The sequence below is a fragment of the Malurus melanocephalus genome, unplaced genomic scaffold (genome assembly GCF_030028575.1).
Source record: "Malurus melanocephalus ecotype Western Australia unplaced genomic scaffold, MMel_1.1 scaffold_56, whole genome shotgun sequence".
NCBI classification, from domain to species: Eukaryota; Metazoa; Chordata; class Aves; order Passeriformes; family Maluridae; genus Malurus; species Malurus melanocephalus.
In genome coordinates this window covers 149,948-173,780 of record NW_026623288.1, presented here as the reverse complement: position 1 = coordinate 173,780, position 23,833 = coordinate 149,948, and the positions used below count along the sequence as shown (strand labels likewise).

Below are 23,833 nucleotides of genomic sequence, written 5' to 3'. Positions count from 1 at the left end.
TCTTGGTAGAATTTGAGGTGCTGCCTTAAGGGTAGAGATGTTGTGTTTACTTGTTACTTAATATGATCAATAAATTTTAAAAGCTACATATTCAATTAAGTCTGTTAATTTTAGGTGATGTACTTGCTTATTGATGATCTGCCTTTACAGTCTTTCTCTTTGGTTTTATTCTTGGTTGATTTTCAAGCTTACAGTTTTTCCAGCAATGAAAAATGTTGAATTAAAAGGTCTCTGATATGTGATGTATTGATGTGTGCATGTGCTAGGACTGTTTTGTAACTAAGATAATAGTAATGGGAGAAAAAAAATTGCAGGGAGAAGTAATCTTCTATTAAACTGACTGATGTATGTTAATTTTAAAGTGAAGTATCAAGTTTCAAAAGATTTTGCTCAACAGAACATCAAGAGATGTTCTTTTTTGTTTGCACAACTACTGTATTAAGTTTGATTGCATAGGCAGCATGTTATAATTGTATGCTGTTGTATATGATACAGTCTGAGTAGGCTGTAGGGAAAAAACCCAGCTATATGGAACTGCCTTGAAAAGAAAATTATAAATGTCATGTCTGTTATTTGGGGTTTTTTTGCATAACATAATTAGCAGAGGTGGATGGAAAATTTTTAAGGGATAAGATTGACATTAGATGCCAATGTACATTTTCCTTCAACAAGGAATTGGAGAATTCAAAACTGATTTACAAAGGCAAGTAGTTAAGGTGCAAAACATTTGGTTTATTTAATAAAGAATTAGTGTTGTGGGGATGAAAGTAATGATATTCTAAAGAAGTGGACTTGAACAGGCTCAGTGTGCTCTATTTATTGCCTGGACATTCACAGTTACATGTAATTAAAAAAGATGTAGGAAACCTCTTAGCTGCCAATAGCTGCTTTAAGCATTTCATATTACCCTAAAACAATTCTGCACATGCCAAAAATTGTTTCTTTTAATGTATTGTATTGCATTTCCCAAGCTGCTTTTCACTATATTGAAAAATATATGTGTCTAATATTTCTTTATTATTGTTTTACTTTCAGTTGATGGTTGCATTGACTGGTCAGTGGATCTCAAGACATACATGGCTTTGGCAGGTGAACCAGTCCGAGTGAAATGTGCCCTTTTCTACAGCTATATCAGAACTAATTATAGCATGGCCCAAAGCACAGGTCTTAGGCTTATGTGGTACAAAAACAAAGGAGATTTAGAAGAACCCATTATATTTTCCGAAGTTAGGATGAGCAAGGATGAAGATTCCATATGGTTTCACTCGGTTGAGCTGCAAGACAGTGGTTTCTACACATGTGTTCTAAGGTGAGTATTGTGTTCAAGTCTAAATAAGAATGAGGGGATTATTGGTTAATAATGTATGGAGTATTAGATATTGGTTTAAAAAATCATTTTAGCCATAAGAATTGAGATATTCATCCAGTTAATACATATTCTTTTTTTTTTAATTCTCATAATTATATATGTCACATAAATACTTTGTCTCAAAATTAGTTTCCCTGGTAATTATAATTACCTTGACCAGCAGCTATAATTAATGTGCTTTCACTTAATTACTTCTTTTTTTCTCAGTACAGCATTTGCAAATTCTCAATTTGCCATAAACCTTCAGAACTTGATACATCTTAAATCATGAAGTATTTTGTTTAAATAATGTTCTGTTTCAAATCCTTTGAGTTATTAGAGAGTTACAATTTGAATTATTCTGATGGCATCAGGCCATGGAGAGTTACAGTTCTGTCTGGTTTTGAAGAAATGTTTATTTTAATATACAATTATGATTTATCATAAACTTAAGCAGACCTTGTTTGGTAAGGCAGCAAAATGCATTYCTCTGAAGTATTTTGAAACTGTTGGATGAGCCTTAAATTAAACATGTGCTGGAGCTCGTGATTTCCATCATGTGGATGTTGATGTCATCTCTATGCCTAAAATGAGAAGGTAAAAAAAGGAGGACATTTAAAGAATGAATGAATTAATATTCCTTAAAYGATCCAGTTTTGAATTAAAAGGAGTTTACAGATAYTTTGTATGATTTGGTTTTAAACTTYCATTTCAGAGCATAAGTTTGCTTCATCCTTGTCTGCTGCTCCATACTGAAATTAGAGACGCTTAATGAATTTAATAAGTATTGAAACAAATAACAGCACTGTTCAGAATCCAAAATTTGCTCTCTGTCCATCTCTGCTGAGTCTTGCTGCCTTGTCTCAGCTGCCTCAGACCATTTTGGTCCTGAGGAATGTTACTGAAATCAAGGGTTGTGCGCTGGATTATGGTGGTTTGTACTGGGCCCTAAAGTCCAGTTTAAATTTCAGATACATCTGCCAAACCCACCAGTTTGTCTGTGTTGCAGCTTTGGGAGTTACTCTTTTATTAGCTGCTCTGTCAGAGGTTGGGTGTAATGTGAACTCCCTGATTTTGAAATGTTACGGGAAGATGGTGATTTACATGTTTCAAGGGAGCTTTGCTTTTTCCTTAAGAAGTCACTGTTGTGATAATCAAGTTACTAGTTTAATACTCTGAAATATTTTAATGCAAGTCCTTTGTGAAATATAAAGAATTGATCTTGGATCAGATTCTGGGACATACTTTTTTCCGGGAARTTTCAGAACTCTGCTCATTTACATGATAAAGTAGTTTTGGTAACAAATGGGTAAGTTCTTGAATAATTCATGACAGCTTCTCATTTTCAGCTAAAAATTATATGACTTGGCTTCTTGGAAGGCATTACACAGCAACAAGATCTTCCTTGTCAGTTATGCAGTTTCCTTGCTTTGACTTGAACTTTCTTATATAATTACAGATATTTTTGCCTTTTTCAGATTTATGTCAGAGCGCAGAATAATAAGTATAGTGGTTACAGATAAAAGACTGTATTTATTCCATTACTTAATTAATTTTTTCTTCCAAAAACATGGTAATGTGTCCTTACTGTTATTGTTTATGAAACCATGGGAGGCTTAAAATAGCTGAGGCTGTAGCAATAGTAATTGATTTTAATTTCATTAAAATTGAGCTAGATATAATGTTCTGAAATGTGATCACASTTTTGTGGGAGACTATCCACACCATTAACTGTGTAATTTCAGCTTTATTAATCCATTTTTTTGGAGGGGGATAAGCAGATGTTTGCGTTTTAGTCATTAACCAGGATCACCTGCTTTATGAGAATTAAGAGGTCACAAATGAGAGCAGTAATTTTAGAATCTGATTTTATTTTCTGGAAGCATTAACAATTTCTGCTACAAATGCCATCTTTTGTAGACTGAATTAGCAGAGACTGGTAGATAGAACTTGATGCAGTGGAAATGAAGAGGTGACTGTGTCCATCAGTGTGCAACACTGGGTTTAGGGTTGTATGCATAGTTGACTCTTTTGGTTTGGTAGCTGAAAGAAAAAAAAATGGGAAGGAAAATGCTTTTGATTCAAGGTAAGTTTAAAACTTTTGAAGTTTTTCTCAATAAGGAAGTTTTCATTCAGGTTCTCTAAGAGAAAATCCAAAGCAATTCAGTTCTAAATTTAAGTCTTTTTAGCCACTCACAAGGGATGTGTGAAGCCCTGGTGCAACGTGCTCTCCAAAGGGTGAAATCCCTCATTTGCATGACCCAATGGCCAGGCTGCGCTGAGCTCCACCACTTCAAGTCTCTTGCTTTAGAACTGTTCTGTCTGTTATTTGTGCTTATCTTTGCAAAAAGGTGCAAGGGTGTGAGATGTTTGGTTGTGGTGCTAAGGCCAAGTGGGACAAGGATCCTGATCCCAGAAGTTCATGGACTGAAAGGAAGGACACTGTCAAGCTGGGAAGGCAATAGTGAGAGCTTTGTTAATTTACTCTCCCCCAATTTGTTACTTTCTTCCCAGTCAACACAACCTGACAAACAAGAAAACCGTATGGGGAAAATATCTGTTGCTCTTGTAAGATCAAGGTATGACTATCAGTGTGAAGGAATTTTTCAGAAGCTGCTTGAAAGGAGCAGATGAAGGATAGGCTGCTATGACAGTGATTTGGAGATGGGTAAAAATTAAATGTGTCAGTAAATTCTTACTCACACAGAAATGTCATTTCAATAATTTTAATGTCTGTTTTGTAAAAGAACCTGTAATACTGAATAAAATTAARGAGTATTAGATCAGCCCTAATAAAWGAGGTTGCTTCTTCAGACTGAAGAGGTTTGATRCCATAATTTAAATGTTGCCTCTCCTTTATTAACCAATTAAACATTATTCCATAGACAGGTGTGGGGGTGTGTGGATAATAGGAGGAAATTATTGTTGCGTTAAAACCTACTTGTCACTTCTCCCARTACATTTTGGCACTGAGCTGACACTTGGATGCAAACTGAAGTGTGATGTTTTTCCCAGTGTTAAGCGCATGAAGTAGTCCTGAYTCTGCAAGGACTTTTAAAAGAGTTGAATTGTGTTAGTTGAGCCATGTGAATTCCATGGGTCTTCTTTGTTCTTGGATGTCATATCTGTGTCTAATCAGAGCTATTGCTGCTACATCCAAAAAGGATCCTAAGTAATGGATAGTTGTGTATTTCATTGCAGTTCCCAGGTAAATGCTGCAACATTTGTGTAATGACTTTATTTCCCAGTGTGGAAATGTTGTGTTCTGGAAGTGGCTTTCCAGTACAGACCCTGCATATGCCATTAATCTTTCAGCGCCCAGCAATGCTTTCAGATAAAGCTGTTGGCATTTCTGATACAGAGATTTGATGTTCTGGGATTTTCACATCAGCATCTCTGATTCAGAGATGAGCACATCAAAWCCAAGCATGGAAATTAAACTCAACCTAAATGCATAGGGTGGCCCTAAAGTTCTGAGTATGTAGGACAGTTATTTGCCAGATCATGATCTGCTTTTGCTCTCTGAACAAATACATCTGTTTTTCTGTGTTAAAAGCCTGTTTTTTAAAGATGGAACAAGAACTGGGCCAACTTAGATCATCTTCACCTGGTGAAAGAAAAGAAGATGAGCTGGTGAAGAAATCTCAGCAAAATTTAGCCTAAATTTGCCTTCATCTAGGGATGCTCATGGAAACCTCTCTTCTAACGAGGCTCAGCTCCAAACTGTAGTTAAAGAATAAAACCAGTATGAATAAAAAATTTAGTGCATATTTGCTGTTAATTAACTATTGGTAAAGTAAAATAATTTGACTCCCATAATGTGAATAAGGGCAWTAGAAAATCTGGGCCTCAAGAGGGTGCAGGGAAGCAGGAGGTGGAAGTTTGTGGTTTCCTGACTGGCTAATGGAGCTAAGCCTTGATTTTTGTACAGGATGCAGAATAACAAGAGAGTGAGGGCCTTGAATGTCTATTGGGGAATAAGCTTGCAGATGTCTAATACCAGCATTTGATGCCAGAGAACTGCTGACAAATCAAGTTAGGAAATCTSTGTRTCCTTTTTCCTTTACTGCATCCCCRTGTGCACAGCTCTTAATGGAGAGCAGCATTGCTATGGACATGCACAGAGAAATGGAGCCTTTGCTGAGCCATCGGTGAAATATTGAGATACCATTTKCTGAGCAGTAATAAAATAGAGCGATAGTAGATTTTAAGCCTTCTGGCTTCTGAATGTCTGTGGAGCGCATGACCAGCAAATCAAAATCAGATTTAGACAGCCTGGAGGGGCTGGCAGTAAAACTTTATCTGCAGCACAACCTCTGTGCTCTCACTTCAGAGGGTGTTAGGCAGAGCTCAGGGGCTTGTGTCAGGTGCCTGCAACTTAGACTGCAGAATGCACTCATCAGCCCAGGAAAAGCTGCACTCCTTCTCTGAGTGCTGAAAGTCTGGCTTCTGAGCAGCATGAAAAAAAAGAGGTGGTTTTGGATCCAAACAGGTACTTGGAGTAAGTAATGATGTGAAAATWCATAGGAGTAAGGTCACTTTCTCTGCAGCCACCTCTTGTGGCTCTTGCAAAATATGTTTTAATGCAGTTGTTCATTTTGTTGATGGCAATACAGAGTGTTTCATTTTCAGATGCTTTAATTTTACYCACAATTCAACTGCTCCTGCCACAGGTAATTTTGTATCTCAAATCCCTTTGGATGCAGTGTTGTAACTCCAATTTAGCCACAGAATACCTTTTTACATATCCTTTACTGGCAAGTGCTTTTTTCCCTGTAGACTTTTACTCTGGAAAGACTAAAGATGATATTTTCAAGTGGGCTAGTGTCTTTAATTATTGSATATCCAAGAGGAGGACATCTAGGTACCTGACAGATTCTGTATCTCATCATTACCTCTTAGACTTGCACACTGGCTTGTGATCAGCTTTCCTGTGCAGTCCCAGGCATGTCTGTAGAAGCAGCAACATCTCATATTTGGAGCACATGGATTCAGCATGGCACAGGCTTCCCAGGCTCTGAGTGACACTAATATTAAATGTCACACATTAAAATATGTGACATTTCCCACAATAAAATTGACTGATTCTGTATAGACAAAGTCTCTGTGAGATATAGTATTCAATACTTGAATTCAGTGCTGGAGCAGATACATTGTAAAGTCAGTATGATTCATGGTAAAATAAATTTTTTTGAGGTTTTATCRCTGAGATATAATGTTTTGGCATTATCGAAATACAGGGGAAAGTGGAATCAGAATGCTTCTACATTTGTATGTAAAATTGTGTAGAAACTGATGGTGCTCCTGCAAATCATTTTGAYGACATTGTCTTTATTGAGAGAAATCAGTTCTATCTATTCTTTGCAGAAAAACAAAGATTTGTTTCTCTTCCCTGRTGATATGTACATTTCCGCTCAGTCACTCTTCTCCTCTAAAGCTTTAAAAGAGAAATTATTCATCCTCTGTTGCTCTGAAAAACAATGTTTACTGTTAATGAGAAGCTGCAAATGCAGTCAGGGCTTCAAGAGAAATATCCATATTTCTTTGTGGTTGGAGAGCATCCAGTGGCTTCCCTGTTGCAGTRGCAATGACAAAAATGAGAATATTGTGTATCCTTCAGTTTTCCTAACAGTGAAATCCCAGATTTATAAACCTTWAAAATGACTGACCTTACTTTGTAGCCTCTACAGGCTGTCATAGCAAAGCTCCCTGTGCTGCGGTGTCTCTGTAATGGTTCAGCTCACCCTCACTGGTTGCTTCTGAAAAAGTGCCTTCCCTGGTGGGCWTCAAACCTTGCCTGGAGGAGAGAAAGGATGCAGAGCAGAGGGGCTGTTTCTTCATGCAGTCAGCTTTGCTGGCGGGAGAGCTGCTGCTGAGATGTTTGAGCCCTCCTCAGCCACCTCCTCTCCAACCTGTCAGGGAGTTTCCATTTCCCTTCTGYTCTCCAAGGAACAGTGACAATGTGCTCACTCCTGTTGGAATCCCATCGAGCCAGCTGTACCTACCACATGTCAGTAGAAAATATTTGTGTGCTAGAGTGGACAGACAAATGGGAGGTTTCCTGAATAAATCTGTTATACCCAAAGTACAGGATACAGAACCATAGGGAGTTAAACTGATATTTGGTAAGTGATACTGGAGGGAAATTTCTGATTTTCTGGCCACCACATAAGGGAAGGCACAGCCAGGAGGACTCAGCTGCAGGACTCAAACAGTTCACATTGCAAGGACATTTGCTTCATGATTCTTTCATTCTTTGTATACCCTGTGAGACAATAACTGATCCACTGGTTTTCCTGCTCAATTGCCCATGTACAAACAGAGCAGGACCTGCCTTTCCACATTGCATCTGCGAAATAGGACTTATGTACAGAACGAAGGATGTGCTCCACAGGTTCTATTCTCTCAGGCAACAAAATCATTGAAGTTTAGCAATGCAGACAAATCTGATGGGTGTCTTGAATTCAACTTTTGTTTTGCATGCCAGGTGTCTAATAAAAAAAAAGCATAGAGGACTAGATACACTAATTCACACGGTGTGTGGTTTGGAAGACATAAAGGAGAAAGCATTCAGTGCTCTGAGAAACAGGGTATTGCAATTGCAAAATTATTGGAAGGGGATTTCTTAATACTGTCATGGGAGCAGTTGTTCCTGTGCCTCAGAATTATGTAGTTTGTAATGGGGCTTTTCAGTAAGACAATGTAATTTAACATTAATATCCAAGTTCTAATAGAAAAGTATTAGGAAATAAATGGAAAGGGCTTAGTCATTTGCAGTAGCAAACTTTAAAGCAACTTGCTGCCTTGTAATTCTTAAGGACAAGGAAGGAATTTTCCCTGGGAGCAAACCCAGCCAATTACAGGATTTCTTCTGCTGGAACAGGGTGTCTGAAGCTGACAAGAGACCACATAGTTCATGAACTTAGGTATGATATGCTGGGATAACTTGGTGTTCTTTTGTCTTCTGTATTTCTTCTGTGTTCTGTATTATATTTTCATATATCTGCTTCTAACATTTAATGACTAACATCTTTGAAGATTTACAAAAAAAAAAAACCAAACCCAAGGATTACTGTTGGCCTGTGTGATTCAACTTAAATGTTGAGAGATTTTCCCTTTGTGTCTGGGTAGTCCCTGTTGGAACGACTGACTGGTAATTTGCTTTTTGATTGCTTCTGTCACAATGCAGAGGTCAGCAGGACCAGTGCATGTGTGTGTGAAGGCAACCAGAAAAGAAATAGCTCCTCCTGACCCTAAYCATGTATGAATCAGCTGGCTGTCATTTACTATTCTCAGACACACTTAATACTAGAGATTAACCATGAATTTTCAAATCATGGCCACGAATGTTTGAATCATGGCCTCGCTGTTCCTGGCTGTATCACTGACTGTAGTAGGCACATTCTGTCATTTTAATGTCACATTTCCCGCTTAAGCTGAAGCCCAAATTAATTTTAAACTTAGATCTGAGCTTTGGTGAGAGAGATCCAACTGTGSGATGCTCTACCCAACTGCCATATCCAAACATCTTTTCTTCCTTATCCCAGGATCAAGAAGTAGAAAGATTCTCTAAACAGGGTTTGACTCACAGTCAGGAGTACAGGTCTTGCTTTTAAGTGCCTCTGGTGAGAACTAGATTGTTGACAGGTGACTTGAGGAGTCATCCCTGGATATCTATTTTTCAAGCTGTCATTAATGTGAGTCTTTTAAAGTTACCTTTCAGTGACTGCTCAGAAGTTTTTTCTTTTGTGTAGAGAGGGTTTAGCCTTTCTTCACAGTAAAGCATCGGCCTCTGGGACATCCAGTATGTTTTAATCAAGCTCAACTTTTCATGTTTCCAGTGAGTCTTGTGTAGAGATTGGGTCTTAGGAGAAAAGAAGTGCATAAAGAATAAAAATTCTTGATGAGTGGTGGGTTAGTCCCACACTGATACTTTCCTGCTTAAAGGAAATGGGGCCTTGGACAGTGCCTCTGTTTGGATTCACCACCTCCTCTGTTGGAGGATCAAAGGAAGTAGAGATAATATAAGAGCATTGGTTTGTAACATTATGCTGGTGTAGCACGAAATTCCTGAGATCATACTTCCATGATGTTATTTTCTTTTACTAGGGGGATCTTGAAAACACGTCAGATGCTAAAGGAAAGATAACATAGAATTAAGATTTCTCCTTGTCAGGAATAGGAGTTGGTATTAGAATTACAGTTGTAATAGCAACGGGAAAGCAAAATACCAGACAGGAGTGTTCGGAGCCRTAACAAGGCCAGTTACCACATACAAACCACAGAATCACTGCACCTCTTGGTCTTTGGTTCCGGGAGAAACTACAGCAGTGCCAGCCATGTCTTGAATTGTTCCTCTCTGGGTGCTGCTCTTTCACTTGAAAAAATTTATAAGAATTAAAAATTCAAAAACTTTCAGTGGTCTGTGATTTGTAACCTCTGGCCGTTATTTACACCATAGGCAGGAAATTYATCTTTTCCAGACAATGACCCCAAATATACAGGAGTGAGTGGGAGTCACTGAGAAATAAACTAACACCTGAGTGAAACCTTGGAAGAGTAAGTAATAATCTGTTCAGTTTTAAGATGTTACATTTGTGTGATCTGAAAAAAACTATTATGATTATCAACTAATTTTTCTTTAAGCAGATCATCAAACCATGACCTTGGTAAGCATCATGTGAACTRTGAAATTTGGACAGGAATAAATTTATAAAACTCTTATGAAGTGAGAGGAAAACAATCAAATGTTCAATTAAGTCTGAGTACTGATAAAACAGCACATTTATAGGGCAGCCAGTAGTGGGTCTGGTTGTGCATTAATGCTTCAGATGGACAAAGATGGTTGGTGGTATAGTTATTGCTGTTGTTGCTCTAATTCTGAATGAGCAAAGATGAATGTACAGGTTGATGTATCCAATCCTGCAGTCAGTGAGCCAATAAAAATGTCATTAAAACAGCCAGAGTGTTCAGGGACATGGAGAGAGATCTAAGCCTGAGGTGTGCTGTTCCCTRTGCCCTGCTTTGATAAATACACTTTGCAGCTTTTGGATCTACCGCCAAAGTTTGGAATGTAATAAATAACCCAGTATAATGAAAAATGAACCTGCAAGGGAAACAAAAACTTAGTATGAATCCTCTTGTATAAATATGTAATTCAAAATTAGGTGGAGTTTTTCAATCCAGTAGATATAAAATATTCAGCCACATTTCTGCCTCTTTCCTCTTTATAAGAAAATCAATAAATGGGAGAGGCTGGGGAAGATTCTGAGCATATTAGAGACAAAATTGTTTCACTTGATTCTTTTAACAAATCACCCTCACTTAGCAGGAAAACAAATGCAAAAAAAAAAAAAGTTTTTTTTTCCAAAGTTGTGAATATTTGCTCTAATTTGAATTCAGCCTTAGGGCTGATGAATTGTCTTGAATTCAAACAAGATGAAAAATAATTTAGGGATTGACACTCCAATTTCAAAGGTCCTTACCCATTTCTTTATATCCTCCCTTTTYCCCTCTTGTTCCTGCTTCGAAGTCAAGCCAAACTCACAGTTTTGCTTGCATTTGTTCTGAGACCTGTTAAACCCCCTTGGTTCTCCCTGTGGTTTTCTGTTGGTCTCGAAGCTGGATTCAGTTTGTGGTTCAGAGCCAGTTCCAGGTGGCATGGGGATTACAGATGCCTTGCCACCAGAACAAAGGAAACTGTTTTGTGAACTCTGGCAAAGCKGAGCCCTTCTTCCTATTTCCACCTGAGAGAGTAGGCCAGTTTGTAACTATTCCCTTGAAACAGAGAATTACAGATMTTAGTTTCAGTGTGAAAATATAAGACAATTTTTTTTCTTTGCACTGCGGAGTGTTTTCTTCTTTTCTTCCTTCTTCTAGTTCCCCATACGACCACTGCTACTTCTTAYAGAATTGAAATCCATTAGAAATCAWCTCYTGTGGAAAATGTATGGTTTGGAAATATTTCAGTAAAGACAAATTATCAAAAGACCCACTTCCAGACCCAAGGGTTTATTTCCTTTATGTGTATGTGGAAAATGTCACCTGGTATCACTCAGGTTCATGTGGGTTCCAACATTCTTTGGATACAACTCTTCTTACCTGGCCTCGCAATACTAAGATCATGACTTGAAGCGCTCCAACATCTTCATCATCCACCTGGAAGGTTCTTCCTTTTCATTCCTTTTGGCTGCTGTTTCTGACAGCAAAGCCCAGGTTACCTGTAGCTTTGCTGTTGTTATCTATTATTCTTCTTGTGTCCAGCTTTCCTCATTAAAAATGGCCATATAACCTTTCTTGCCAGCCAGAGACTGCTGGGAGCACTGACCTCCCCCACCAAGCTCCATGTCTATGTGCTGAAAACAAAAGTGCATCCTCCTTTTTATAATTCATAGGCCATCTGTTTAGCTTCTGAAAGAAGAAAAGCAAAAACATGGGGTTTGTGCTGGTTAATCTCCACACCTCTACCAAAAAAACCCCAAAAAATACCCAAAAAATAAAATAGACCCTTACCATAAAAAACTTAAATGTGGCTCATGAAGGAGAGCACTTGTGGACACAGAGGTCCTGGAAATGTTTGGAAAAAAAGAACTGGATGCCTTCCCAGCACAGCAKCTCTATGGGCTTCCTGAGAAAACTCTGTAGGTGAGCTCCCATGAGAGCCCTGMGTGGCAGGACCATCCTGTTCCTGTCTGTTTGCCAGGTGCTTAAAACAATGCTGTACTGATCCTCTTTGTGATCCTTCTCCTGCATTCTCCCTGAAGCTGATACCTTTAGAGAGGCCCTTTATGTCCCAGACCCCACAGGACAGGGAGGACAGCAAGAAAAAATGAGCCCAGATGCATCAGCTGCTCAGAGGACTAAGAGGTGAAATCCAATCCCCCAGCCTGGGGAACAGTTTGTCCAGCACGGGGAGGAATGGCTCACAGCTTCAGCAGAATTTGGCTCCCGGACTTCAGCTCCCCAAAACTAAGAAAAACAGTGAGGCTGATCAAACTACTGATTCCTTTTGCATGCCTGAAATATCACTGTTTCCCAGAGCTGACTGGATTAAAGGAAGAGTCCTGCTTCAGTCACTGGCATTCCTGCAGAAGTTGCCCCATTCTGGATTACCAGCAGGAGCAGTAACGTGAGTGGCTGGTGAAGAAGCATCCACAAAGCTTTCAAGTTTATTGCTGTTGGCTTAGTGAGGGCTTTCTTCGTTGTGAGCCTGAATAGATTTATTGTCTCGGTCATGGAGTGTGAACAAAAGTGATAGTACTCACTGGGCACTTAGTTTCCTCAATTCTACTCAATTCTAATTGTAACTAATGAAAAGAATACTACATTTTTAGGTTGTGGTTCCAGGAAGCGTTTTAAATAGAAGTGAATAGAAGCGCCTCCAGCGCTGTTCAAAATACAATCTAAATAATGCAAGATTGTTAGGARAAAATACAGCACTATTAAATAACACCAAGTAATGGCCGACTATTCAAGGTCATTATTTTTTATTAGCCTGGATCATTATTRCTAAACCCATGTGACCTTATTTGCACTCAGTAATACTTGTAGTCATTCAGGAAAGTTAAATAATCATTAGTGATTAATCAGTATTGATTATACTGAGTGGTTRTATCCATATTTTGTGGATTTTCAGTGCTCTATTAGGCAGCATTGAAACTTTGATGTTTTGTTTTCTTCCTACAAGAAGAGTAACCCTTTTCAAAAGCTACTTTAGGAGAAAGTTGACCTGTTTTTCCTAAATTRTATAAGTATTTTTGAAAAGACCACCCCAAATGATGGATTGTTTTCAGTCCAGAGAACTTTTCTTTCAAGTAAAATATGTTTTGTGCAGTTTGTGAGAATGAGACTTTATTATGGATTCTCAACTAAAACCCATCATGTCCGTGTGCAAAGTGAATGTTTTCACTCTGAGGTGAGGGAATGGACAAAATATCCACCGATTTTATTACAGAGATGTACAGGTGGCATTTGAGAAGTGAGTAGGAAGGACAAAGTCTATGGTTTTGCTGAATGAATAACACTAATGATGCTGAAAATAGGAGGTTTCTGAAGATTGCCTCCTGATTTGCCTTGCAAATGGCTCTGTCTGCAAATGCCTGCTCATGGCACACCTTTGACAAGAACCCATTTGCGGTGTTTTGTCAGTGCTTGTTTAGCATGAAGCTTCGAGCTCTGGTGAAGTGTCCCTGTGGACCTTTTTATTTTCTTCCCAACTACAGGCTCACTTGACAGAAGGAAATGTAAGAGATTTGTGATGGAGCATGTTGGACTTTTTTTTTAATTAAAAGCACTGTGCTGGGTCTAGTTGGTGGGAGTGAGCAGCCAGCATCTTTAGTGTCAGGGTGTAACTAATGGATTATTTTCCAGTTGTACAGGACAAACTCTGGTCTTAGCTATACCACTTTGCAGCAGAGTTGTGATAGAGGAGGCAGTGGCAAAGCCAGGACACCTCCCCAAAGAGCTCTCCACATCTCCCTTCAATGGCAGTAGCCACCCAGCATGACTGGTTTGCTCCTGGCCTTTTTGGTTGTAGAACAATCAATTGAAATAACAGAATGATGCACAATGGTAGGAAGAGCCCTGTTATATTGTGGCTTTTTCTCTGTGGTATGGGGTGAGGAGCAGAGCTGGCAATCTGGGCTGCAGCCACCCTGTCCATAGTGCCAATGCCGCACAGTACATCAGGGTGTGCATCTGATAGCCCTGTGAGAGCTGCAAGGCTGCAGGAATTTAATTTAATCCTATTTTCATGATCATGTGGAATAGAAACAGTGCTGCTTGTGTTTATTCTGCCCTAATATTTAGAATGGCTGTCAGGGTTTGGGTTCTTTGGTACCCCAGGCCCCAGCAGACACTGCCCTGTGGCCAGAGAGGGATCCTGCAGAGCTGGGTTTTGTGGCAGGAGTTGTGGCCATGGGCAGTCCGTGATGGAGCAGGGGAASATGTGAGGAGAAGGAGGTGGCAGGGAGATGTTATGGACAGATCACAACCCCACCCCTATACCACTTGGGGAGGGAGAGGTAGAGAAGGARAAAGGGGATGAGAGTAGAACATGTTTTAGCTTTTTTATCTTTCTCATGATCAAACCTATTCTAATTTGCAATTCATGAAAATATTTCTTTTCCAAGTGAAGTCTGTTTTGCCCATGACAGTAATAGGTGAGTGATCCCCTTGTCTTTTTCTTCACCCAGGAGCTTCTTTTTTTTTTTTTTCTCCTCCCCGTCCTGTTGAGGGAAGTGAAGGGAACAGCTTGTGGGAGGCTGGCAGCTGGTCTACATTGACCTACCCCAGTATCTCCTGCTATAGAATTTTGTGCAGCAGCTCCTTCTCAGGGAGAAATCCTTCCTGCATGATGTGCTTTAACATCAAGCATGTAACCCTTCTTCTCAAAGGTATAGCACTGCACRCTGGAGTGAAATCTCCTGTAGGTGGGAGAGAGCAAGGGTGAGGAGAAGCGTGTGAAGGACACAGAGGAAATGGGGCAGTGAATCGTGACCAACATTTGAGGTGCCAGCAGGTTCCTGTGTTCRTAGATTTGCAAGCTCGAAAGAGCTGCTGTGCTGGGTTAGATCACTTGTCAACAGTGTTTCTACAAGGTTCTTCATAGTCTTCACAGTCAATCAGAAATGAGCCTTGATGTTTCCTGGTAATTCCTCTGTGTTGGAAATGCAGAGCRTGGCTGTCACTATTTGAATGTGTCACTCAAGTGTTTGTGAAGATGGGAGCTTAACAAAGAAACTTACTGTGTTGAAACAACTGTAGCAAAAAGAAGGATAAGTGAAACAATCTTTCTCTYCCTGCAGAAACTCAACGTATTGCATGAAGGTGTCCATGTCCTTGACGGTAGCTGAGAATGAATCCGGGCTTTGCTACAATAGCAAGATCAGATATCTGGAAAAATCAGAAGTCACTAAGAGAAAGACAATCTCCTGTCCTGATATTGAGGATTACAAAACAGCAGGTCAAGAGCCAGACGTGGTGTGGTACAAGGTAAGTATTGCTGCCTTACTGCTATTGTGCTGAAACTGTACAAAATTTCCACTGTTTTCAGTCTGAGGCTTAGAGGTGGTTTTCTCTGTGACATCAGTGGTTTGTGACTGRTCTGGAGGGTGTTCTCCCAGTGTGAYRATTTTGCAGRTAAAACACTCAACATGGTCCTGGTSCAACAGAAATGAGTATCAGTGAGGATGTTCTGTGGGAGAAATCACAGGACTTCTCTATCATTCCCAAACCACAGTGCCTCTGCGGCAGTTGGTACCTGGGTGTGGTGTTTCCCTGCCTGAGACTGGAGTGGAAACAAAGGGAGGCACCTGCAATGGAGCCAGAGTGGTATCAGCACTGCCAGCTTCAGCTGTGGTGGCAAACGAATTTTTATGGTAATTTCACCAAGACTTGTACATTTTTACCAAAGTSTGCTTTAAGTGTTAACATCTTTAATATGAAGTGTTTCAAGAAGTTGCAAAAAGAAATAATTAGGAAATTAATGGTACTGTTCTTCTATGTAAAACCACARTAGCACAAACATTGTTTTTGCTAAATCATTGATCTTTGTACTAGTAAAGCTGTCATCCTTCTTGTTACAGACTTGTAGTATATAAAAATATAATCATATAAAAAATGTATCTTCCATCTCTTTGCTCCCATACTTTTAAAAATAGAGACTATACAACCGSTAACACATGATAGGGAATTTCAATACCCTGAAATACTCTTACTTTGTGTGTTCTGGGAATTGTATTCCTTCTAAATTAGGATTGAATAGTACTGGATCGTATTCTTTGCCCAGTGTTCAGATATAGTTACTCCAAGTAGGTGGTTGATGTACCTTTCAATAGAAATAAAATATCAAGCTCAAATCAGAAAGGATTTAATGGCATTTCCTGGGTCAGATTTGTGTCCTGAGTGAGTCTCAGCACAGTAAACAGGATATGGATTCTGATCATTCTCTATCACCATTGCTAACTCAAGTTCACATGCCAGACAACATTATGCTTCACTCACAGCTGTACTTTGGAAAYAGAGATGAGATGATCACTCTGTTAYCTRCAGTAGTGTTGCACAGATTCCAAATCAGAAATCTGACCTTATTGTAACTTAATTTGGCCTCCTAGGGACAGGGATAATTCTTCAGTGCTCCATTTTTAAGTGCCAGGCCAGAAACTCTCAGTCCTGTCTTTTTATTTCTCTATCATTGTCCTTTAATTTAGAATCTGACATGGATTTGGAACGCATATAGAGTCCCATGAAAAATTCATGTTYGTGTCATGCTGATCTCTTGCTGTGGTACAATATATTTGCATGTTGACGTATTTTCTTGTTTGGTTGTTTTCTTAAGAGAAAGCTTTGTTCTATTTTGTTTTCTGTGTTTCTGACACTGCTGTTGCAGACGAGCAGAAAATGGGGCATAGGTGTGGGCATGTCACCAGTCTCTGAAGYTGCTGAGCCTGATGTGAGGCTGATGCAGTCTGAGAGCTTAAYCCAAGCTGCCACCTTGAGAGGGGGAGTAGAGGGGCATTGAAGGTACAGAATTAACCAGAACCTCCAGAAGTGCCAGGAGTACCAAGTGCTTTAGAAAYCTGAGAAAATCATTATTTTGTTGCAGGCAGAACAGGCTTGATGTTAAAGACATTTGAAGACAGTAAACATATAAATGTTAAGGTACCATTTTCAAGAGACAGTGATTAGGTTGGGCCCGTGCTTTTAGTTCAGAGCATTCCAAGAACTACTCAATCATGAGTGCTTTTCACATGGAGGGTGCCTGCAAGGATCCAGTGTATTTGGAGAGGGAGAGCCTCTTCTTGCACTATATCACACCGTATCCAGAAGGTCTCAAATGCTGTCCCAGTAGGACTGTAATTTGTAGTGATGAACCCAAATYTGCCAAACAACAGCTAAAGATTGCGTGGGTGAAGTCTGTGGGAGTTGCAGACCACCAGTACCATGTCCTGCATCAGAGGAGATGCATGTGGGGATGATGTTGCAAAGTGCCTGGTGATGGGAAAAGGCTGAATCAAAGCTCATCAGATGAGAAACAAGGCTGTAAGGAAACCAGGCTTCTGAACTCTTGCTCCAAAACTGCAGTTCTTCCTGTTTTCTTCTGTTGGTAAATGGTTCTGGCCTGGGACTRTGTGTGAAGTTTGCCTTCAGGCTAACTCTTAACAGATGTTGCTCTTACTTCCTTCAAACAGAGATGTATGTTAATGGTCCATCCTAAAGCAGAGGTTTTGGCAGTTGTTATCAAGAAAAAGAAGATGCTTTACCATTGCTTCAGGGCACTATGCATTAAACAGCCCATGTGATACAGTAGGAAAAAGTGAACCTTAAAAACATTTCTGTTTTATTTTGGTCTTCAAATTAATTTCAATWTCAGATCTCTGTGCTTTCTGAAATTATATTTGAATTCTAATTGCAAAATATATCAAGGTGGTTGTTTGCTTATGTATAATACTGAAAAACTGATCAGGCAACACTATCTTATGTTGTACATGACAGGTAATTTTGGCACTGGATTTTTTTCTACAGGAATGTARGCCAAAAATGTGGAGAAGTGTCATAATTCAGAAGGGAAATACTCTCTTAATTCAAGAGGTCCAGGAAGAAGATGGAGGAAATTATACCTGTGAACTGAAGTTTGAAGGCAAGCTTATACGAAGGACAGTTGAATTCAAGGTTACTGGTAAGAATCTTTGTTCTCTGTCAATATAAAAAAAAAAAATAAAGCTTTGAAATAATAAGAAAAAAGTGGTTTTCACATGTTGGCAAATCTGTTTGATAGAAGTAAGTCCAAAGCAAATCCCACTAGCTGAGCAGTCCCAGACTTAGGGTAATGAATTTCAAGATCTTCTAAAATTCCACAGAAGAGTATTTCTACCTTTTGCTCTGTACAAAACGTAGAAATGCTTAGTATTTTTAAGCTTTCGTTTAATTTATGATGATCAGCTTCTCTAGTCTAGGGCTTGTCTTTAGTGCAGAGTATGGCACAACCCATTCCAAGAATGAWGTTAGCAATACTGGACTGTCAAAACAAAGTAACCTGCTTGTCAGGAGGTCATGCACTCTGTGTAGTATCTACTAGACAAAAGTATTTTTCTATTTTTGCCAGGTACCAAAAATGAATGGTTATAAAAACTATTGTCTACCCATACATTCCTGCTCCCTTTTCATCCTACTGCACAGTATGACATCYATAATTTTTATTTTTCTTTCTGTGTCTATGGAACTTTGCAAGTAACAGAAAACAGATGAGATTTTCTTCAACCTTTCACAGAAAAAACGTATAAACAAATGGTTAGGTATTTTCCCCASATTCTGATTAAAACAGGGTCCTACTCAAAGAAGTGATAGGTAGAAATCCTCTTTCTTATATCAAACTGAATCATTCCAAATGATGTTTGTAATATGCTCTAGAAAAAAAAATTCTTCCCTTTATTTTGAGTGGAATCCATTTTTTTATTCTTATCATTTTTCCTGATTTTTGGTGAGTTACTTTCCCTGTGTGCCCTRTGTGACCCTTTATCGTCCATTTTTGACCATGGGAAGATTTTTGACCATGGTCAGATCTCTAAAGTATAAATTTGACCTACCTGACCCTAGACCTGTCAAATGAAGATATAGTCCCTGCCTTGTGGATAGTCACTACCCTAAGYAGCATGCTGGTCTTCAACCAGAATGTGAACTAMRTTTGACAAAGTGAAAATGAGATGCRTTCAATTCAATTCCCCACGATGGATATTCTGTGCTCTCCCTCTCATTGTGACCTTGCTAGAAGTTATGTGTTCTCTTCATTATTTAAACACTGTGGTATATTTATACTTCACAATTTAAGGAWTTTGTTCTAAACTAAATAACRTATTTGTTACAGTTATTTCTCTTATTAAAAATTTTATTATCTGAATTATTTAAAAGGTAAATATGAAATATGTAACTGTTCTCCTTTTTGCAAAACTCTTGAGAAGTAGAAGGCTTTTCCCCCTTGTAATTTGGTATGAAATTCATGTTGCATTAAATTTCATTTAGTTTATAAAAGCACATATGATTGTAAGTACCTTTTCCAGATGGAAATGTTTGGGAGTTATATCTGATGTTATGTGTTTGCTGGTTGAATTTCTCYAGATATCTGAAAGAGGCTAGTAAATTTTTGTAGATGACAACCTAAAAATGTGGATACATTGAAATGAATCCTACAAATGAAATAGAACCATGTAAGCGTGTTATCTCACAGAAGGGTTGAGCAAGTTTCTTTCTCCTATTTTTGTTTTGTTTCAGTGCATGAATTTTACATGCGTGTAGGTTTAGCTCCTTGTTGAGGATTGGTCAAAGAAAAGTTGTACAAGAATCAGYAAAGGTTTGCTTGTTGTGTGTGGATGTCCAAGCTGGGTGGGGTTCCTGAGATCCAGGTCTGAGGCAGGTCAGATCATGGGTGGGGAACAGGCACATACTCAGGGGTTTGGATGAATAAATGTGACCCTTCACAGACTCATCCCAGCATGTCCAGGTCCTCCTTTAGCAGAATTGGTGTTGCTCTGGGCCCTGTTTTTCATCTGTCTGAAAATGAGTTCAAATCAAAATGTTGTACCAGGAGAAGCTAGAGGGAAATCAGAGCTCCAACTGCTGAACCTGCTGCTCTTTCAAAACTCTGTTAGCAAATACTGCTGAAGGCTTTCCGGCAGAGCTGGGGTAGAATTCTCTTTACTAGGCTGCAACACAGATATTGAAAAAGGGATCTTGCCTGCTGCTTTCTTCTGGAGGCACTTTGTAATCCTGTTTCTATTACTGGTACTTATTAACATGCCTGAATTGGCATTTATTGGCAAGTGTCTGAGTTCCTCTAACATAAAGATTTTGAACAGAAAGACTCTGTTGGGCACTGCTAGCAGCCATGGTAACCTGAAATTGTTATTAAAAAGTTATTCTGAAAGTAAAGTGGGCAGCTCCACATCTCCCTTGAGCAAGGAGAGCTGCACTCCATGGAGAGAGAGGAAGCTGGCTGAGATTCCTTGTAGTCTTTCAGGCACTTGCTGAAGTACACAGTACTGATGTACAAAGTACACCAGTTAAGTGGATCAAGTTATTTATCTTTTGATTGCAAGACAAGGATCTTTTCTTCTTTGAAGTCACATCAAATCTGGTACMTGAAGTTTTTAATTCTTTGTGAAGATTCTGGTAGTTATGTAAGTAGCAATATGAAATATCTGCTATTTGAAGGTAAATGCAGATCGGGCATCTAAACAGAAACTTGAAATCAGAATAAATGCAGTGCTGTCATRACMRAAGTTACATCAAAAGCTTTAGGAAAAATTCAAGGAGCCAAAGCCCCATYTTAACTTGCTGTTGGTACAAATMATCAGAACAGTTAATGATACCCCARACTAATGCAGCAGTTTTACTGAAGATGTGATCCCAYRAGCCAGCCTGATYCAAGTTAATAGCAGACAAGAGAGCAGTTGTRGGCCRAGTGAAGGATGATTGTCTGTTTGGTATTTATATTAGTGTGACCTAAGGATTTATTTMAAGGGAGGGGACACAGTTGGGGATGCAACCCTGCTCTCATTTAGTTATCCAGCAAAGTCCAGTGATGTCATTAGAGCTGGTAAAAGGTTCTGCCTTAACTTCCTGTGCCAAAGTTAAGTTGCCTCAGTGGCTGTGGCAGGGAGCTGCAAGGATATCCTGTGCTTTACTGTCTTGCCTTCTGGCCTTTGCACACCCAATTGGAAGATCTCAGTGGCCCAGTTAGAGATAGGTGGGGAGTTCTTCCTCCCTTTTTTCTGTGCCTAAGTCATTGTATGAACAACTGTGAGGTAATTTGTAAAAAAAGAAATCTCAGGAGTCATAGATGGAAACTGAAAGCCAGCAGTGTGTGATGCCTGGCCAGAGGAAGATGGAGGGCCCTGAGTGGTATTAGTAAGCGGGCAGAGCAGAAGGCAAACAGGTCAAGATGTCATTTGCAGGAAGGGACAGTGGGACATGGCTGCTGTGCAAGGCTGGCAGTGTCATCCTCCGGCTGCGGTGGGTAATGAACAGCTGAGTGTGATTCAAATTATAAAAGTCTTCAGTCTGTAGCTCTTTGAGGTTGTAASGAAAAGGCTTGCATCCTAGAATATATTTGAAAAATATTTTGACACAAAGTATTTATAGGGACAAAATCCTGAGCTACAATACAGCACTAATGAGCAGTGCCTAAATCTTGGTGTTTGGGTGCATTTAACAATAATAGATTGTCAACAAAACAGCTTTTTCATCACTAGTTCTTCATGGATTCGTTATATTATGCAGACAGATGTGAAACGAGTCTTGTCAGCCTTTTTTGCTGAGGAAACATGACAGCAGTGTTATCTCTTAGCAAATAATATGTAACCCTTCATCCTATGTAAAAAAAAATGAATATATAGACACAATTTCACTTTGCTTCTCGGTAGCTTTGGTGTGACAAGCAAGATTAGAAATTGTGATCTAAGGTTCTAAAGCATAAAAAAGTAWCAGAAACTCAATTTTTAATTAGATAATAGAGTGCACCCATTTAGAAAAAAAATATGCACTAATATAAAGTTACAGATAATCTACAATATTAGAATTCGTTAGTTTTTAATGAAGTTACAGCTATTCAGATATATCAGCAATTAAAACCATGTTAATGAGTGTTGTTAAATGCTAGTGTTTATTGAAGTCCAGTTACACTAWTYAGATTAAAMAACAAACCCAAACATAGAAAGYAATTTTGGTTTTGAAAGGTAATTTATGCAAYTTCCTGTTTTCTCCATCCCTACCAACAAGTTCACTCTGTCTTGAKGCACAGCAATGTCTCAATAGCTTTGAGAGCAAAAAGGTGCAATTGTGAAAAACACCTGTGTTTATCTGCTCATTCATCACCCTTTTTGTTTTGAAATACTGGTCTAAAGGACACAGGCTGAGAAGAAAATGCAAGGAGATAAATGTTGGGGGTTTGGGAACGAGTGATGCCCCTGAGAAAGGAGCGAGATGTGCTCTCACTGCCTGGCTTAGGTGTCCCCTGTTTTGCAGGGATGTGTTTTTTCTAGGGACAACTGTGCTAGTGGGAGAGCTTGCCTTGTTCTTTCTGCTGCCTGTGAAAGGAGGTGATTTGTGAACTTGTAGTGATGAATTATTTTCCAGTATGACAGCAGGTGGCCATCTGATCAACTTCATAAACTGCTGGTGATAGATTGGAATGACTCTGTCCAGGAGCTCTGTCCTCCAACTTTCCTTCAACCTCTACTCTTGGCATATTCTTCACAGGCTGCTAAAATGCCTGGCTGTTCCTAAAAGTCATTTATGCAGCAATATTTGTTTTGACCATCGTAAATGACAAATTATTCCACATGGCTACTTGAGTTGAATGATTCCGCCTGAATTCGCTCTTTGATCATAGTTTTTCAATTAAATTCTTTCAAGTCTCATTACATCKCTCACTTTTCAAATTACAACTGCTGCTGTGGCTAGATTTTGTTTGTGGGTTTGGGACCCCTTTATTAGCAAAAGTTGTTGATGGTGATTAGCTGTTGTTAAACCAAGGGGGTGAATTGAATTTAGAAGGGAAAATAATAGTTGTACTTCCCAGCAACTCTAGGGCAATACAGAAAGAAGCTACCACAAAAAAAAAAGTGGAGATTATGAGCTAAAAGTGTGTCCATCATTTGGTAGAGGTTGCCTGCACATTTTTAATCCTCTGTAAACTGGATATGCTCTTTTACTTTATTARAAGTCAAGGCTAGGGACACATTGGCAGTAATCACTGGGTGCTGATCAGAACAAATTTACACCTGCTATAGTCTGTAAGTGCACTCTAAGCATTATCAGTTTATGGTAGATTAAGTATTGTCACCAAAATCATACAAATGACATGTTGACTGACAACATTTCTGGCTGCTGACAGTTTCCAGAACAACCACAGCAAAAAGTGTTAAGATAAATTAAAAGCTCATTTAAACTGRGCTGAAAACATTAGAAATTCCTTCTAAGTCTTTTGGAATTGAGACTCTTCTAAGGGATTTACTTTTATCGTGTAAAATATAAAAGTTGGTATTTGCTTAAAAATCTGAAAACATGTAATTGTGATTCCCTCCCAACAGCATCGTGTTTTGGCATAAACAGTTTAGTAATCTGTAAGGAATTTATGAAGTGGTTCAGTGTTGCTTAAGTAGTTACTTACCCAAAATCCAGTTTAGCTCTGAAAGGTCACTGAGCTCTGCATATCATTTTTAGATGTAAATAAAAGCAGGGCCATCATGAGACGAAGGTTGAAAAGGCAGGTGGCTGAGGAGCAGAAGCAGAACTGAACATCCCCGGCAGTTTTATGCAGTGACAGGTTCCTGTGCTCGGGGCAGGCCTGAACTCTGGTCTGCAGGGATTCCTCAGTCAGCTCTGAAGGAGTTTTTCCAGCAGAGCCAGGTCACATGTTTGCATGGCTTTTGGTACCCAAATCAACTCTGACATCTCTGCTTGGCATTGCACTCTGCAGAGAAGACAGAG

The 23,833-nt window shown here is 39.2% G+C and overlaps 1 protein-coding gene across 2 annotated transcripts in view; it reads left to right on the top strand.

The window, feature by feature from the left end:
- The window catches only part of IL1RAPL2 (interleukin 1 receptor accessory protein like 2), a 341,134-nt gene that overhangs the window by 176,843 nt on the left and 140,458 nt on the right, over positions 1-23,833 (top strand). For both annotated transcript variants that reach the window (XM_057365608.1, XM_057365607.1), the window contains exons 3-5: positions 1,036-1,309; positions 15,154-15,340; positions 17,873-18,026. In XM_057365608.1, the coding sequence (XP_057221591.1) occupies positions 1,036-1,309; positions 15,154-15,340; positions 17,873-18,026 (615 nt within the window). The remainder of the gene's footprint in view (positions 1-1,035; positions 1,310-15,153; positions 15,341-17,872; positions 18,027-23,833) is intronic.